The sequence below is a fragment of the Balaenoptera ricei genome, chromosome 6 (genome assembly GCF_028023285.1).
Source record: "Balaenoptera ricei isolate mBalRic1 chromosome 6, mBalRic1.hap2, whole genome shotgun sequence".
NCBI classification, from domain to species: domain Eukaryota; kingdom Metazoa; phylum Chordata; class Mammalia; order Artiodactyla; family Balaenopteridae; genus Balaenoptera; species Balaenoptera ricei.
The window spans coordinates 78,160,353-78,175,150 of record NC_082644.1 but is presented as its reverse complement, the minus strand read 5'-3'; the positions used below and the strand labels follow the sequence as shown (position 1 = coordinate 78,175,150).

Here is a 14,798-nt window from a genome sequence, read left to right as displayed (position 1 = left end):
GGTGGTAATTTATACATACAATCAGCTATGTAAAATAAAGATATTCACAGAAGAAAAACTGGGAGGAAACAACATCACAATGTAATCTCTGGGTGGTAGAACTATGAGTCATGTTTATTTTCTTCTCTATTTTCTTAATTGTCTACAAAGAATACAAATCCCATACATAACCAGGAAAACACGGTCTCTTTTAATGCCCTATTGAAGGACAACCTAAAAATTATGTGTGCTTTACTTATCGGCAGAGTATTTATTCACATGAGTCCTTTTCTTTTTTTGGCCACACCGTGCACAGCTTGTGGGATTTTAGTTCCCCAACCAGGGATCGAACCTGGGCCCTCAGCAAGCAGAGCACAGAGTCCTAACCACTGGACCACCAGGGAATTCCCCTCCTTTGTCCTCTTTGACTCTCTGATCTCACTACCAAAAAAAAAGAATTGGTGGAAAGACAAGCAACTGTAATGCCAAGTATGCTCACAAAAATGAGAATACAGGGATCATGTAAGCAACACAGACAGTGGGTAAACTCTTAGGTCAGTGCTGGCTGTATGGGAGAGGGCACACACTTTGTTTTTGGAAAAATGACAGGAGTGGCAAAGAGGGGCAGGCGACAGGGTAGGGCAGACCTGGGAAACAGAGCAGTATACAGACAGAGGGGCTGGAGGCCAGAAAGGGTGGCCTGGGAATGTCACGTAGATCAATGTGCCTTGAAGCCTGGCAGGAGAAATGGTGAGAGATTAGGCTGGGGACCTGAGCACAGATGGGCTAGAGATTTCTCAAATTTTTCTGATACCCACATTAAGAAATATTTTGCACATCAGGACCAAGGAAACACACACACACACACACACACTCAAAAAATGAAAAATTTTTCACCAAAAATACTTATCCTTATATTTACCGTATGAATGTGTGTAACCAGTGTTTAGAGACCAAATGGAAATTTTTCAGATTTAGATATCTGGTACTCCTTGCAATAATAAAATATTCTCAGCATATATTTTAAAATGGCCTTGGAAATTATTTTATTTCAAGAGATTTTTTTTTAATTTGAGCAAATAATAAATGGACAAGCTTAAACTTCAGACTTCATGAATGACTAATTCCTTGGGAATTAGTACATGGGAAATAAAAATTTGCAAAAACAGCAACAAAAATGGTTTTAGCCCTCTATAAAGACACAGGCTAGCAAGATAACATGATGATAAAAATGTTTCCTTGATTTAAAGCAGAACCCCTTTAAAACCTGATATAGGGACAAAGATATACACTGTATCTAAAAAAAGAATAAGAGAATCTCTAGAGATATAGAACAGAGCTTAAGTAAAGTACTCACTTCATGCTTACCGGATGGACACACAGGGGTCAAATCTGTAGCGAGAGCATTTTACTATTTCTAGTTAATCCTAGAACTATTGTATAATAATACAAACTCTGGATGTGTGAAAAATATTATCAAACACAACAGGAAGAAGTAATTAGATGGCAAAGAATAAGCAATAACCTTGAAACTGAGCCCCTCTCAGTTCAGAAAAAGAATTAAAATTTTCTTCTGCAGCACATATGAGAGACTCTGAAAAAGTCCCTATCCACCACAAACCAAACCATCCAAAAATCTACAAACAATAAATGCTGGAGAGGGTGTGGAGAGAAGGGAACCGTCTTGCACTGTTGGTGGGAATGTAAATTGATACAGCCACTATGGAGAACAGTATGGAGGTTCCTTAAAGAACTAAAAATAGATCTACCATATGACCCAGCAATCCCACTATTGGGCATATACCCTGAGAAAACCATAATTCAAAAAGAGTCATGTACCACAATGTTCACTGCAGCACTATTTACAATAGCCAGGACACGGAAGCAACCTAAGTGTCCACTGACAGATGAATGGATAAAGAAGATGTGACACATATATACAATGGAATATTACTCAGCCATAAAAAGAAACTAAATTGAGTTATTTGCAGTGAGGTGGATGGTTACCTAGAGTCTGTCAGACAGAGTGAAGTAAGTCATAAAGAGAAAAACAAATACCGTATGCTAACACGTATATATGGAATCTTAAAAAAAAAAAAAAAAGGTTCTTAAGAACCTAGGGGCAGGACAGGAATAAAGACAGATGCAGATGTAGAGAATGGACTTGAGGACACAGGGAGGGGGAAGGGGAAGCTGGGATGAAGTGAGAGAGTGGCATGGACATATATACACTACCAAATGTAAAATAGATAGCTAGTGGGAAGCAGCTGCATAGCACAGGGAGATCAGCTTGGTGCTCTGTGACCACCTAGAGGGGTGGGATAGGAAGATGGGAAGGAGACCCAAGAAGGAGGAGATATGAGGATATATGTATATGTATAGCTGATTCACTTTGTTTTAAAGCAGAAACTAACACACCATTGTAAAGCAATTATACTCCAATAAAGATGTTAAAAAAAAAAAAAAAAAGTCCCTATCCAAAATTATAACAGAACCAAAACAAGGAAATTGAGTTCAGAGAGGCCATCTATAGGAAACCAACAAGATGTCTAAGACATTCATTCCTTCCAAGATCATCTACTCACTAAGACAACAGCTTTTAAACTGGAAATTGTTTCCCTAATTGCATCCTTTCTCAAGTCACACAACAGTGCTCCTTCAAAAGGTTTATGAAGTATTCCGAAGGGTCACGTTCCTGGCATGAAAGTGGTGAGCCTTGATCGGTGGCCCCAGAAATGTTGGACATGACACCTCTAGTGGAAGCTACGCCCATCGGCCATTCCAGGGCCAGACCTGGCATTGTTGAAGACTCAGCCCTGGCAAGGGGATGCCCTAGGTGATGAGTTCCTCTGCCCAACTCACCTGGTCCTGAAAGTCAAGACTGTCTATGGAAAGGAGAGGCTACAACTGGAAGGTCTGGGAAGACCCAAAGAGACCAAGTGACTCCTGGAAAAGGTCAGGGGAGAATCTTAACCCCAAGAAATGTTCAGGTATTTTCCCAAACCAGATCAGCTGTTGGGAGGAGGAAGAGAGGAAGAGAGAATGGAGTCCTTAGGACTTCCCCTAGAGAAGGACAAGGCTAGAGGGAGACAAACAAAAAGCTCTAGTTTTCTGGGGTTATAATTAACATAGGGTAATTACAGGACCATTCTTATGAAAATCCCCCTTCTTCTCAAGGCCTTGGGCGGGAGCTGTGATAACATTCCTGAGGGTTCTACACTTACTTTCAGTGACTAACCTCAGCCACTAGAAGGCCCAAGGCACCTTTCACACCTACTCCTGAGATTGCAAATTGCTCTGGACTTTTTCTTAACTCTTTTTCATTAATGGATGCCCAGAAGATCATTTCTCTTTTTTATCAACACAGGGTCATGGGGGAAAGCAAAGTATTGAGACACTGGAATTTGTTCTTAAACTTCTAGGAATACCGCTCGTCCCCTCCCTTGAGCTTGCAGAACTATTTGTTGTTTACAATGTGGATGGGTAGACAGTGAAAATAACCTCTCTGCCCACAGGGACAGAAGAGGGAAAACTCCATGCTCTCTAGGGCAGTGGCTTTCCACCAATATGCAACGGCCATCCAAATTGCAGGCTTTCATAATAATTACTAGGAATTTGCCCTCCTTCAGTACCCACCGTCCAGATGCAGAAGTACCCCGCCTTCTCTTGTCATCTGTCCTAACAAATTGAAGTTCTTTACCTATAGTCTTAAAGATATTTAGTGGAAAATTAACACTCAAGAGCACAATAATAATTTTTAACTTTGAACCAAATTTTTTGTGTGTGAGTTCTAAAGTTATAGCAATAAAACTTATTCCCATCAGTACAATTCTATGTTCTTAACACTGTCATTATATCAGAAGCCCTGTAAGCATGTAAATGTTATTTTCTTTAAAAAGTTGGTTTCTTGTGTGAGATCTACATAACTGACAGAGCGATGGGTGGGCTGAGAACCACTCTCTTAGAGGAAGACTATCAATCCTCTTTTAGAGAGAAGCATTGAAAACCCTCCTTCCTGGAATGAAATGTGAGAATTTCTATACGGCGAGGTCTGAACTTGAATTCATGGCTTAAAACTATCACCTCCAATAAAGACAGGAAAAAAAAAAAAACAAGGAGAAAAGGGGATTCTGAACAGTATTTTACACAGAGAATTAATTTCTAAAAACTAGCCAAAGGGCTTCCCTGGTGGCGCAGTGGCTAAGAATCCGCCTGCCAATGCAGGGGACATGGGTTCAAGCCCTGGTTCAGGAATATCCCACATGCCGCAGAGCAACTAAGCCCGTGTGCCACAACTACTGAGCCTGCGCTCTAGAGCCCATGAGCCACAACTACTGAGCCCGCATGCCACAACTACTGAAGCCTGCGCACCTAGAGCCTGTGCTCCGCAACAAGAGAAGCCACCACAACAAGAAGCCCACGCACCACAATGAAGAGTAGGCCCCCCTCACCACAACTAGACAAAGCCTGTGTGCAGCAATGAAGACCCAACGCAGCCCAAAAAAACAAAAAACAAAACTAGCCAAAGATATATTCTTAGATCTCAAATCTATGGAGCTGATATTATTGAGTTATAATTAATGTTATACATTTTCCAAACATAAACGTCCACATGATGGCTACATTTTGTGAGGGTCTTACTGGAATCCGTGCATGCAGACCCCAGACACATTTCTGCAGAGCCATCCCAATGTTGCCTTCTAGGCGGCTGCAAAAAAAAAAAAACCCAAAACTCCACTGCCCTGTGTAGCCAGAGACCTAACTGAAATCAGATCAGACCTAATTAAGAATACATTATGTCCCCACCCTAACCCACTTCCCATCCTTCTCTCTCTTTCTCTCTCCCTCTCATAGAAATCTGGATTTATGAACTGCCTTTAAAAAGTATTTAATTCCTCCATGTTTGCATTCACGTGGCACTGAACACTGGCAGGAAGGTGGGTAGGGCTTATCGAAAATGTCCTGGGGCTCTATAAAAAGCACAGGATGAAATCATGTAGAAGTTTGGGGAATTATCTGAAAAGTCAGTCTAAGGCAATAAAGATTCAGAATCAGATTTAGAATCAAACGAAAAACTGAGGCCCAGAGTAGTCTAGGGACTGCTTATCAAAGTGACCTAGCAAGTTAATAAAAAAAAAAAAAAAAACTGGGACCAGAACTTCACCCCAAAACTAATGTCCATTTCCCATTACTATATTCTGCATCCCTCTCCTCCAGGTCACAGCTTGGTCCTAGAATATCTGCCCTAATTAGCCCATCTTTATGCCTAAATTCTTATTACTAAAGACTAGTTCATTTGAAAAGCAAATTTCTCTCTCAGGAATCTTACTTTTAGCTTATTTAGTACATTGGGGAAGGGGATTTTGATAAATCAATGATTGGTTTAATACTGCAGGTGAATTTGCTCATCAGATGTGAAGCAGAGAGTTTATTCTCAGAGGCCCGTGGAACTAAGAGAAGAGGAAACCAAGTTCCAGGTGATGTCAGCAACGAAAACCAGGATGGTCCTGAGCGGGATATTATAAGGCTCTCTGGGCATGTGGCCCTGGTCCCAGAGGTACCAAAATCAGAGCTCCAACAACAACTGGCTATGGCACTCAGGTCTGCCAAAGGTTAGGTCTGAAGGATGGGCACCCCAGGGGAAATCCATCTAAGAGCAGACACAGACCGACGCCAATCTTAAGGTCACAGCATGTTGGAAAGGCACGGGTGTGTTAGCCAAAGGGCCGTACAACATGGAGCACATGTCCAAGCAAGCAAATGACAAGGGTTCAGGGCAGCAGATATCCCAGTGCCAGTTAACAAGAGAGTGCCTGGTTAGATGTCAAAACATCAGAGAGACCCAGTACCAACCAAGAATCAGGAAATGGGCAGGAACCCATTATGGAGAACAGAGCTCCTACTAAACCAGTGTCAAGTCCTAGGGACCATTTAGAGACCCAATATTTAGGTATAGAGCTGGCCCTCAAGAGTGGCAAGGTGTTAGGCAAGAACTAGAAGCAGCCCTATGGATGGGACAGACTCCCTGAAAGAGGAAGTGGGCAGTCACCAGAAGCGGTTGACTCCCACTTCACGGCTCTGCTTAACGTAGGCCCAGGTTGTGGTTAGCAGCTGCTTGGGCATCTTAGAGTTAGAACCTGAGTACAGACGAATAACAGAGAATGATTTACTCCTCAACCGAAAAACAACGTTGAAAACTATCTCGGGTTTGCTATACCGTTCAGAAACGAACTTTGGAGGGAATGGTGTCTGTTGCTATGTTTCCCAGCCAGTTTCTTTGCCTGAAAAACCAGTTTAGGTCCTCCCAGGGCTACTGTCAACAAACTTGCACTGACTCATCAAAACAATGGGCCCAGAAAGCAGCCCCCAAACCCTGTAAACATGGATAAGCAACATCTTAGAGATAGTCCTAAGAGTCTGGTTTCCAAGAAAGGAAATATGAGACTCTGTGGAATCTTCCAAATCTGGAGTCTTGAGATACCTGCCAACTGTGCCAAAAGCCTGGAGGAGCTTCTCCCCGCCTCTAGCTGCCCTCATCTATGCTCAGAGAGCTGGAATTTGGAGGGGTCCTCCCCCTAAGCATGGATTGGGTCAAGAAATTCCAAGAAGGTACAGCCACTCCAGAACACTCTCCAAGTGGAAGTAATTTCCTTGTCTCATACAAGTGAGTTGAATCAAGTCTTTCCTCCTAGATGAGAGAATCCTGAAATAGAACCCATGAGTTTCTCAGAACCTACCAAAATCCCTGGAGTGTAGGGATGCCAGAAAGACTCTCTGGGGCTGCTTTCAGATCATTGTAAGAGGCTGGAGGCAGACCCTCCAGCAAGAGAATCAACTTGGTCTAGAGACCCTAGATGGGTCTCTAGGCTCTTCCTGAATTTGAATTTAAATTGCTTTTAGGTTCCCTGGGAAACAGGAGCACCAGACTAGGAATGAACCCTCAGATCCCTCCCCCCAAGCCCGGGACCCCCGGCCTCTCGCCACCCCACTGTCCCCTCTGTGGCTTGCCCTCTTGCTGCGCTGAAGACCCCTGGGGTGGGGGGCTTCCTCACTGTCCTGCCCACCTAGCCGCAACTGGAGCCAAGCACCTACATCCTCCACGCCCTCTCGAAGCTGCTGCTCTGCCCTCGGCCCTGACTCTTGGAGGGTGAAGAACAGCCTGTCTGTTCGCCTGCTGACTCATTGCTCTACTGGCTGTGCCCCCTCCGGCCTCCTGTCTTCTTGGCTTCAGGCTGGCAGGGCTACCCATGCCCCCTGCCCCTTCCTCTCAACCTGCAACTTGTACCCACTCTGACCTGGCTCCTCGAATAAATTCATGTCCACAGGGGGGTAAAAAAAAAAGAAAAGAAAAGAAAAGAATGAGTACATTCTTTCATTGCAAGAATATAAAACCAAGGTAATTTATCAAATTCTAAGGAATGCTAACAAGTTGAACATGCTAATCAAAATGCACAAATACAAAACTCTCCCCTAACTCTTACCCTGAGAGTAAGTTGAGGGATTTGCCTTGTAACTTTCTAAAAATTCTACAGATACTCAAACAGTGAGTGGGAAACAACTGGCAAGAACTAATAAAAAGGAGGTGACCTCAGCTGTCCCACCGGTGACTTGTGTAAGTGAGTTGAAGCTGTGGCCCTCTTTAACTCATTTCTGCAAACTACCACCCACAGCTCTTGTTAACACTCTAACAAACAGATAAGCACATGAGTAGATGGCTCACATGTGGACGTTCAAATACTTGCTTTCTGCGTGGAGCAATACTGTTTTCCACAACCTGCTACACTAGGCAAACGGCTTTCTCTTTAATTCAGAACAAATTTCTCTGGTTCACAGTTCCACACCAAATCCCCCTGGCTTCTGTGAGAGAAGCTCAGCTCCTTTGCAATCAATCAAACGTGGGCAGGACATCATGTCAAGTTATTTCATTTCTGTCCACGTCAAACGACTTTTCCCTCTTCTCTGCCTACCAAATTCTTACTCAGCATTCAAGACCCTGCTTAAATTTCCCCTCTTCTGTGACACCTTTTCAGCTTCCTCAAGCTCCTTGCCTTGTACTTCCTAGACCTCTGACCACACTTTGATAATATCTCCTATCACATGCATTGTAATTTTTCTGTGTTAAGGCGTGCTCACACATTTTTGGTAGGAAAGTATATTAGTACAACCTCTTTGGAGAGCATTTTGGAAATGTCTGTGAATATGGCAATGCACATACCCTCTGACACAACAATCCCACTGCCAGGACTTTGTCCTGTGGATATACTAACACAGGTACGCAACAAGGTTGTTGTAACACTATTTGTTATAACAAAAGAGTGGAAACAATAGAAGCACATTTTAATACGGGTCTGGTTAAATAAATACAATAGAGTACCATGCAGTAAGAATCAGAAATCTCTCTCCATACTGGTGTCTGAAACTCTTTTCCCAAAGTCCTTTAATTTATCTGATAGAGAAGCTTTTTTCCCCAGCTTTACTGAAGTATGGATGATAAGTCAATGGAGAATTTTGACTTAATAGCTCACACCAGCCCACTAAAAGGGTGTGTCTGCCCCCCTCTCTCTCTCTCCCTCTCCTCACCCCCATGGATTTTGCTTCCCTGGCCATTAAGCAAGTGAGGACAAATTTGGCGATGGTCTTCATTGGACGTGAAGTATGAGGTGAAGGGGATCAGAAAATGTCAACCCAAAATACGCCACTTTGGCATAAGGATTATTTTGAATTGAAGGCAATTGAGAAAAAGCAGACACAGGAAGAACTCTGAGCCCTCCCCCATCTGCCTGAAAGCAAGGCATAAATTCCCCATGAAGGTATCCTCCTCCTGTAGGTCCCCCATTAAAGATAGAGGAGAAGAACCCTTATCACCAGGGATAGAGATGGCACAGAGATGAGTCTGCATAAGTAAACCTTACTAAAATAACTCTTATTTTCCATTAGTTTCCCCATATCTCTACCTTCCCACAATTTACTCCCCCAGAAGTTCAACGCCTCTTTCCTTTTAGTCACTTCTCTACAGTGTGTTGCCCTTTGTTAAAGTGGTATATAAACGTCCAAGTCTAACCACTTCTTCGGATTTTCACTTCTTTTCTGTATAGCCCTTATACACATAGAATTAAAAACATCAATTAAATTTGAATGCCTTTTCCTCCTGTTAATCTGGTTTTTTGTTAGTTTAATTCAGTTAATTCACAGTAACTAGATATCAAACCTAAGAGGGTAGAGGAAAAGTTTTTTTCTCCCTTACAGAGGCATGTCAGAAAAGCTCATCACTTAGTCCCATTGAAGTCAAACCATGGGAATGCTGAAAACACAAGAGGAAGGGGACCCCACTACTTCCAGAAGTCCTGCTGATGGACACTGCCTCCAGCCTTTGCTATTTAATGTGAAGCTACAAGATATGCCCAATCACAGTCTCCCCTGCTTTCTTCTGGACAAAGACTTTATTATGTATCAAGACTTTTTATGTAACTGCCACACATACAAAGTTTAGTTGCTGTGCAGTTACAAAGAAACAAGAGACCATTCTACTCTCAAAAAGTGTCAAATATTGTTAATCAACTATGCTCCAATATAAAATTAAAAAGCAATTTTAAGTGTCAAATAGTCTAATACAGATCCAATTAAAGAGGGGAGCTACACAAAGCAAATGCAAATAATACAACTGCATAAGTTAATAAAGGTGGCTGCTCAAGTAAACCCGGTCCAACCTAATAGAACCCTTACAGGTTTCTCTGCCCAAAATGCATAGACTCCAGTTAAGGCTTTTGTTCCATTCCCAGGCCAAACCAACCACTTCCTAGCTTTGAGACCTTACAAAGTTTATTTAACCTCACTAAGTCCTATTTCATCCATAAAATGGGGATATTAGGATCCACCTCATAGTGAAATTAGAACAATTAAATGAGACAGAGCATACAAAGTACTTGGCACAGCGCCTGACACTCAGGGCCAAATAAATGTTAACTATTACTATTATAATTATCATCATCATTCTGGAATTTTCAAGATGTTTCTCAGACTTTATTCTGCCATCAGGTATTAACAGAGCATCAAGTTTATGAAGGAAAATTATTCATGTGCATACCTCGAGCCAACTCCGTACCTCACCTTTAACTAATTCATTTATTCAGAGAAGAAAAAATTATACAAAACTTCAGATCATTTTAGGTGAAAACCCTTTCCCTCTCAAAGGTGTTATAATAAGCAACATATGTGTGACATCTTTGAAGTTTTATGATGTTTTTACTGTAAATATGAAAGAACCCAAACACTGACATATGCTTCTTCAAAGTCCCACTAATTTATTTTCCCAAGACAAGTGAAATATTTATGCCACTTTACTTCCACCACCAAAATCAATAAGCCATTTAAAAGAATTGGTCAAGGTCAGACATCAGGCTTCCAACTACAGGGGAAGGTTATCAAACGTGCTTAGAATGAGAGGATTCTAGTCCAAATCTCATTCAACATCTTTTGGCCCACCTTTACCTCAAGACTCAGAATAAAGTCTCTTTTTAAAAAGTCTTTGTAGGGAGCTCCTCGGTGGCCTTATTGGTTAGGATTCCGGGCTTTCACGGCCATGGCCGTGTGATCCCTAAGCCACACCTGGGCAAACACACACATACACATCACATTGATGTCCCTCCAGCTACAGCACAGACATCACTTAACGTCTAGAGATGAAAAACCTCATGAACGGCTTCTCAGGACCTTCTTTGAAATAAAGTACTCTGTTTAGCTATCAAAGAACAACTCCTCTTTGTTGGTTACTTGAGGTCCTGATTTACATCTGAGTTTAGAAGGCTGCTGCCTCCTACAAACGCACTTAAAATGCAAATTCCTCATCAGCCTCCATATCTAAAGAAGCACAGAGCCCACTTCTAGCCTTTCTCCACCATTGCTCACAGCGGAGCCAAAGTTCCAACAAAGTCACACCCAATCCAGCAAAATTTAAGTCCTCAGTGAATGACTATGCCATATATGTGAGTATGTACATAATTTTCAAATAAAATGATTTGAAACTACCACTGTATGATGGTAAAGGAAGAAAACTGGATAATCATGAAAGTTGAAGTGCTTGACTAAAGTTTAGAAAAATCAAGAAAAAAATTAATCACTGAAATTACTCCTTCCTAATCAAGGTTACTTCGAAATTTGATGTAAATGGATAAATTTCAGCCTGTGCTATACTGAATGAAGTTGCATGAGATTGGAAGAAAAAAGTTCAGAGTATATAAAAGCCACTTCTCTTCCATTTCCCACGTTTTCAGTAACTACCTACTCAGTGAATGCACGAAAGAGTTTATTACAGTGTTGAACTGAAATACCTCAGTCACTTTTAAATTCTCTTTTCTCCATGTCCCAGAAAATATTCCAAGGATCGAATAAAAAATGAACAAGGACTATCGGCCAAGAAAGCTGCTTGAGGAACTTAGTAAGCTCACCCTCTCCAGTTTAACTCGCCTAATTCACTGAGGGAGTGGAGGCAAACGACTTGTACTGCATGATAAAGTGACACTTCTGAATAGTAATAGCTGAGATTACTCTGCCGCAGCCTAGATTCTTCTAGTCAGGAGCTCGAGTACAGTTTTCTAAAAGCTTTTCCCAAGATCTCGAGGTCAATTTGCGGAGACTCACTCACCCACCCCACCCTACCAGCAGCGCACTTCCCGTTCGCTTTGGCCGGTCAAGAACCCAAACTTGACAGCGACACACACTGAAAAAAAAAAAAAAGAGGAAGTGGCTAAAAAAACATTTCAAGAAATTTATTTAATTTTTTTCCTAAGGGAGATCAATGGCCCTGTCTTCCAGGAAATCTCAATGGGTCGTAGCCATCACGTCGACTGGAAAGTTGCAGCGAATGACAATGCTGCAAAACCGAGGGTGACTCCTCTTTAAAAGCAAAATTTTTAAAATTCCTCGAAAATCTTCTTGCTATCCAAAACGATCCGTCCCCTGCAGCGAACGCAGCAACGCTAACAACTCCCACCCTGGTGGGTGGCATCGAAAGCGAGGCTCGGGGCCGGGTACGTGCCTGATCTGCCCTGCCAAGTGGCAGAGGGAGCGCGGGGCACGGCGGCGGCCAGGGGACCCAGCGAGCACCTTCCTTACCTGGTTTGACCGGTTTGGGTGGCGGCTTCGACATCTCTCTTCCTGGAGCGGCTGATTCTAAAGACCACGCACGAAAAGCCAACCGAACGCCCCTCCAGCCGGCACTCCGGGCGCCTCAGAGTTTCTTTTTGTCTGGTTTGCAGTGGTGCGCCTTCAAGGACCTGCGTCCACCCTGGGCAGCCGGACGAGCAGAGGCAGGCAGAGCAGCTCGGCGCAGTGCCCCGCCCCGCCCCGCGGCCGACAGAGCTGTCCGGAGCGCGCAGCCGGGCAGACGAGGAAGTAGCTGCAGCCTCGCCGAGCGCTAATTGGCTCCCCGGCTGCCAGCTTCGCCGCTGCAGGAGCGCAGGCGGCGCGCACGGCGGCGCGCGCGGCGGCCGAACCAGCGGGAGCCGAACGGGGGCGCCGCAGGCTCGCGCCGGGGCCGGCCTGGCCGCGCGCGCCCCGGACGGGAAAGGGCTGGACTGGGCAGGAGCGCGCGCGCGCGCGCGACCACGCTCGCCAGAGTCCCGCCCCATCCAACGCTGGCCGGAGCCGGGCGCCGCGTCCGCTCAGGGTGGGACAGAACCCTAAGTTGGCCACCTTTACCCTGCGCCGCCTCTCACCCGGGAGGGGCACGGGGGAAGGGGCCGTGGGCCTCTCGGTTAACGAGCTTCGGGGGTTGCGGCGGGTTAGTGACAGGCGCGCTTGGCAATCGCCTGTGCCGCTTTGCTTGGGAGCACTCGAACTGGCGCCCGGTGAGTACCTGCCTGACACCCCGCCGCGCAGACTCCCTGGGGTCTGGAGGTGTTTCCAGAGTGTTCCTGCGCTGGAGTCCGAGCCCCATTGTGTCTTGCAAGCCCTTTTGGGACTCCTACCACCCTAAATGGGCTGATAAGTGCCCTGCCAAGGAGGACGTGCACTCGTGATGGTGTAGTGCCCTCACGCCCCCTTATAATCCTGAAAACGGGAGTCTGCCTTCTAGAGACTGGACAGGTGGTTGGGAGAAGTCACTGAGGTCAGGTCAGGTGTTGATCCCTGCCAGAAGAGACAGCCTGACTCCTCTAGCGTTGAGGTTGACTAACTGCGGCCTTCCTGCTGCCTGTTATTGTACAGCCTAAGAATGGTTTTCAAGTTTATTTTAATGGCTTAAAAGAAATAAAAAGAAGCAGATTTTGTGGCACGTGAAAATTATATGAAATTCAAATTTCAGTGTCCATAAAGTTTTATTAGAACAGAGCCACGGTCATTTGCTTATGTATTGTCTGCGGCCGCTTTCACTTCCTAACAGCAGAGTTGAGCAGCTGTCCGTAAAGCCAAAAACATTTACCATCTAGCACTTTGCAGAGCAAGTTCGCAGACCCCAGACGTAGCAGATTGAATTTCTACTGAGAGGCAAGGGCTGGAGCAGACAATAAATGCACCGTGCGTAAATTAAAATAGCACAGGCAATATGATAAATCGCTTGTATGTTTGGGGGAAGAAAAATTGAAAAGAAAAACTTTACGTGAGAGTCTATGTAAAATGAAGCTTCGAAGTTTCTAGTAGGGGTTAGTGACAGAGTGATTCCAAGAGAACTGGGCAAGGGTTGTGTTTTCAAACACACCAGCCTTGGCATTTACCAAAAAGGAGCAAAGTTTAAAAAATAGTAGAAAAAGACTACCCTGTCACATAGAAGATAATCAAAATATTGAATTAAATAAATGAGTGAGAAGTCCTGAAACATTTCACTCTTTTAGAATCCAAAATGTACCATATTTAGTAGTGAAATAATTTAAATATAGTAAACACATACCCGTTATGAAAAAAGGACTCAACAACATATTTTACTTAGGGTTAAAAAAAGTATAAAAAAAATTGAAAGTACTCATTTTGGATTTACTGTTTGCCATCTTCATCTGTTCTCCTCCTCCTAAGCAAATTCACTCTGCTGTTGAGGAAAGTCTTGCACTTACTTGGAGAATAAAGTACAGTTGACCCTTAAACAACACAAGTTTTAACTGCATGTGTTTATTTATACTCGGATTTATTTATTTATTTATTTATTTATTTTTGGCTGTGTTGGTTCTTCGTTTCTGTGCTAGGGCTTTCGCCAGTTGTGGTGAGCGGGGGCCATTCTTCATCGCTTTGCGGGGGCCTCTCACTGTCGCAGCCTCTCGTTGCGGAGCACAGGCTCCAGACGCGCAGGCTCAGTGGTTGTGGCGCACGGGCTTAGTTGCTCCGCGGCATGTGGGATCTTCCCGGACCAGGCCTCGAACCCGTGTCCCCTGCATCGGCAGGCAGACTCTCAACCACTGTGCTACCAGGGAAGCCCCTATACTCGGATTTCTTTCACTAAATTCATACTGCAGTACTACACAATCCAAGGTTGGTTTAATCTGAGAATGCAGAATGGTGGATACAGAGGGCTGAGTAAAGTTATACGTGGATTTTTGATTGTGAGGAGGTTGACATCTCCAACCCCTGAGTTGTTCAAGGGTCAACTGTACATAAATATCCCACAATATTGGCAGTGGTATGTACTTCTAGTAATTGGATGCCCTGGATTGATGAGGTTGGAAAGTCCAAATGGTTGTCTCTCCGGAGACATCCAGTGATTTACAGTTTGTGGGTGATGGAGATTGTGTTTCATTCATTGAAGTCTACTGCTACGTATTTTTGGAGCCTGGCACCTCTCAAGTGCAAGCTTTTTAAATGTGATTTTAAAATAGTTCTTAAAGGGGACAACAGGC

At 43.9% G+C, this 14,798-nt stretch overlaps 2 protein-coding genes and 1 non-coding gene across 8 annotated transcripts in view; 1 reads left to right on the top strand and 2 right to left on the bottom strand.

The window, feature by feature from the left end:
* The window catches only part of OSTF1 (osteoclast stimulating factor 1), a 48,103-nt gene extending 35,679 nt beyond the window's left edge, over positions 1-12,424 (bottom strand). The window contains exon 1 of one of the 2 annotated variants that reach the window (XM_059924932.1): positions 12,091-12,424. In XM_059924932.1, coding sequence (XP_059780915.1) covers positions 12,091-12,124 — 34 coding nt within the window. In that variant the 5' untranslated portion in view covers positions 12,125-12,424. The remainder of the gene's footprint in view (positions 1-12,090) is intronic. The other variant, XM_059924933.1, reaches the window with a different exon arrangement.
* On the bottom strand, positions 311-383 carry TRNAQ-CUG (transfer RNA glutamine (anticodon CUG)). The gene has a single exon. It is a non-coding gene; the product is annotated as a tRNA-Gln (tRNA).
* A 76-nt stretch (positions 12,425-12,500) lies between the features above and the next one.
* Positions 12,501-14,798, top strand: part of NMRK1 (nicotinamide riboside kinase 1) — a 46,395-nt gene continuing 44,097 nt past the window's right edge. For 4 of the 5 annotated variants that reach the window (XR_009503695.1, XR_009503694.1, XR_009503696.1 and 1 more), the window contains exon 1: positions 12,501-12,824. The gene's annotated coding sequence lies outside the window, so the exon portion shown is untranslated. The remainder of the gene's footprint in view (positions 12,825-14,798) is intronic. The other variant, XM_059924936.1, reaches the window with a different exon arrangement.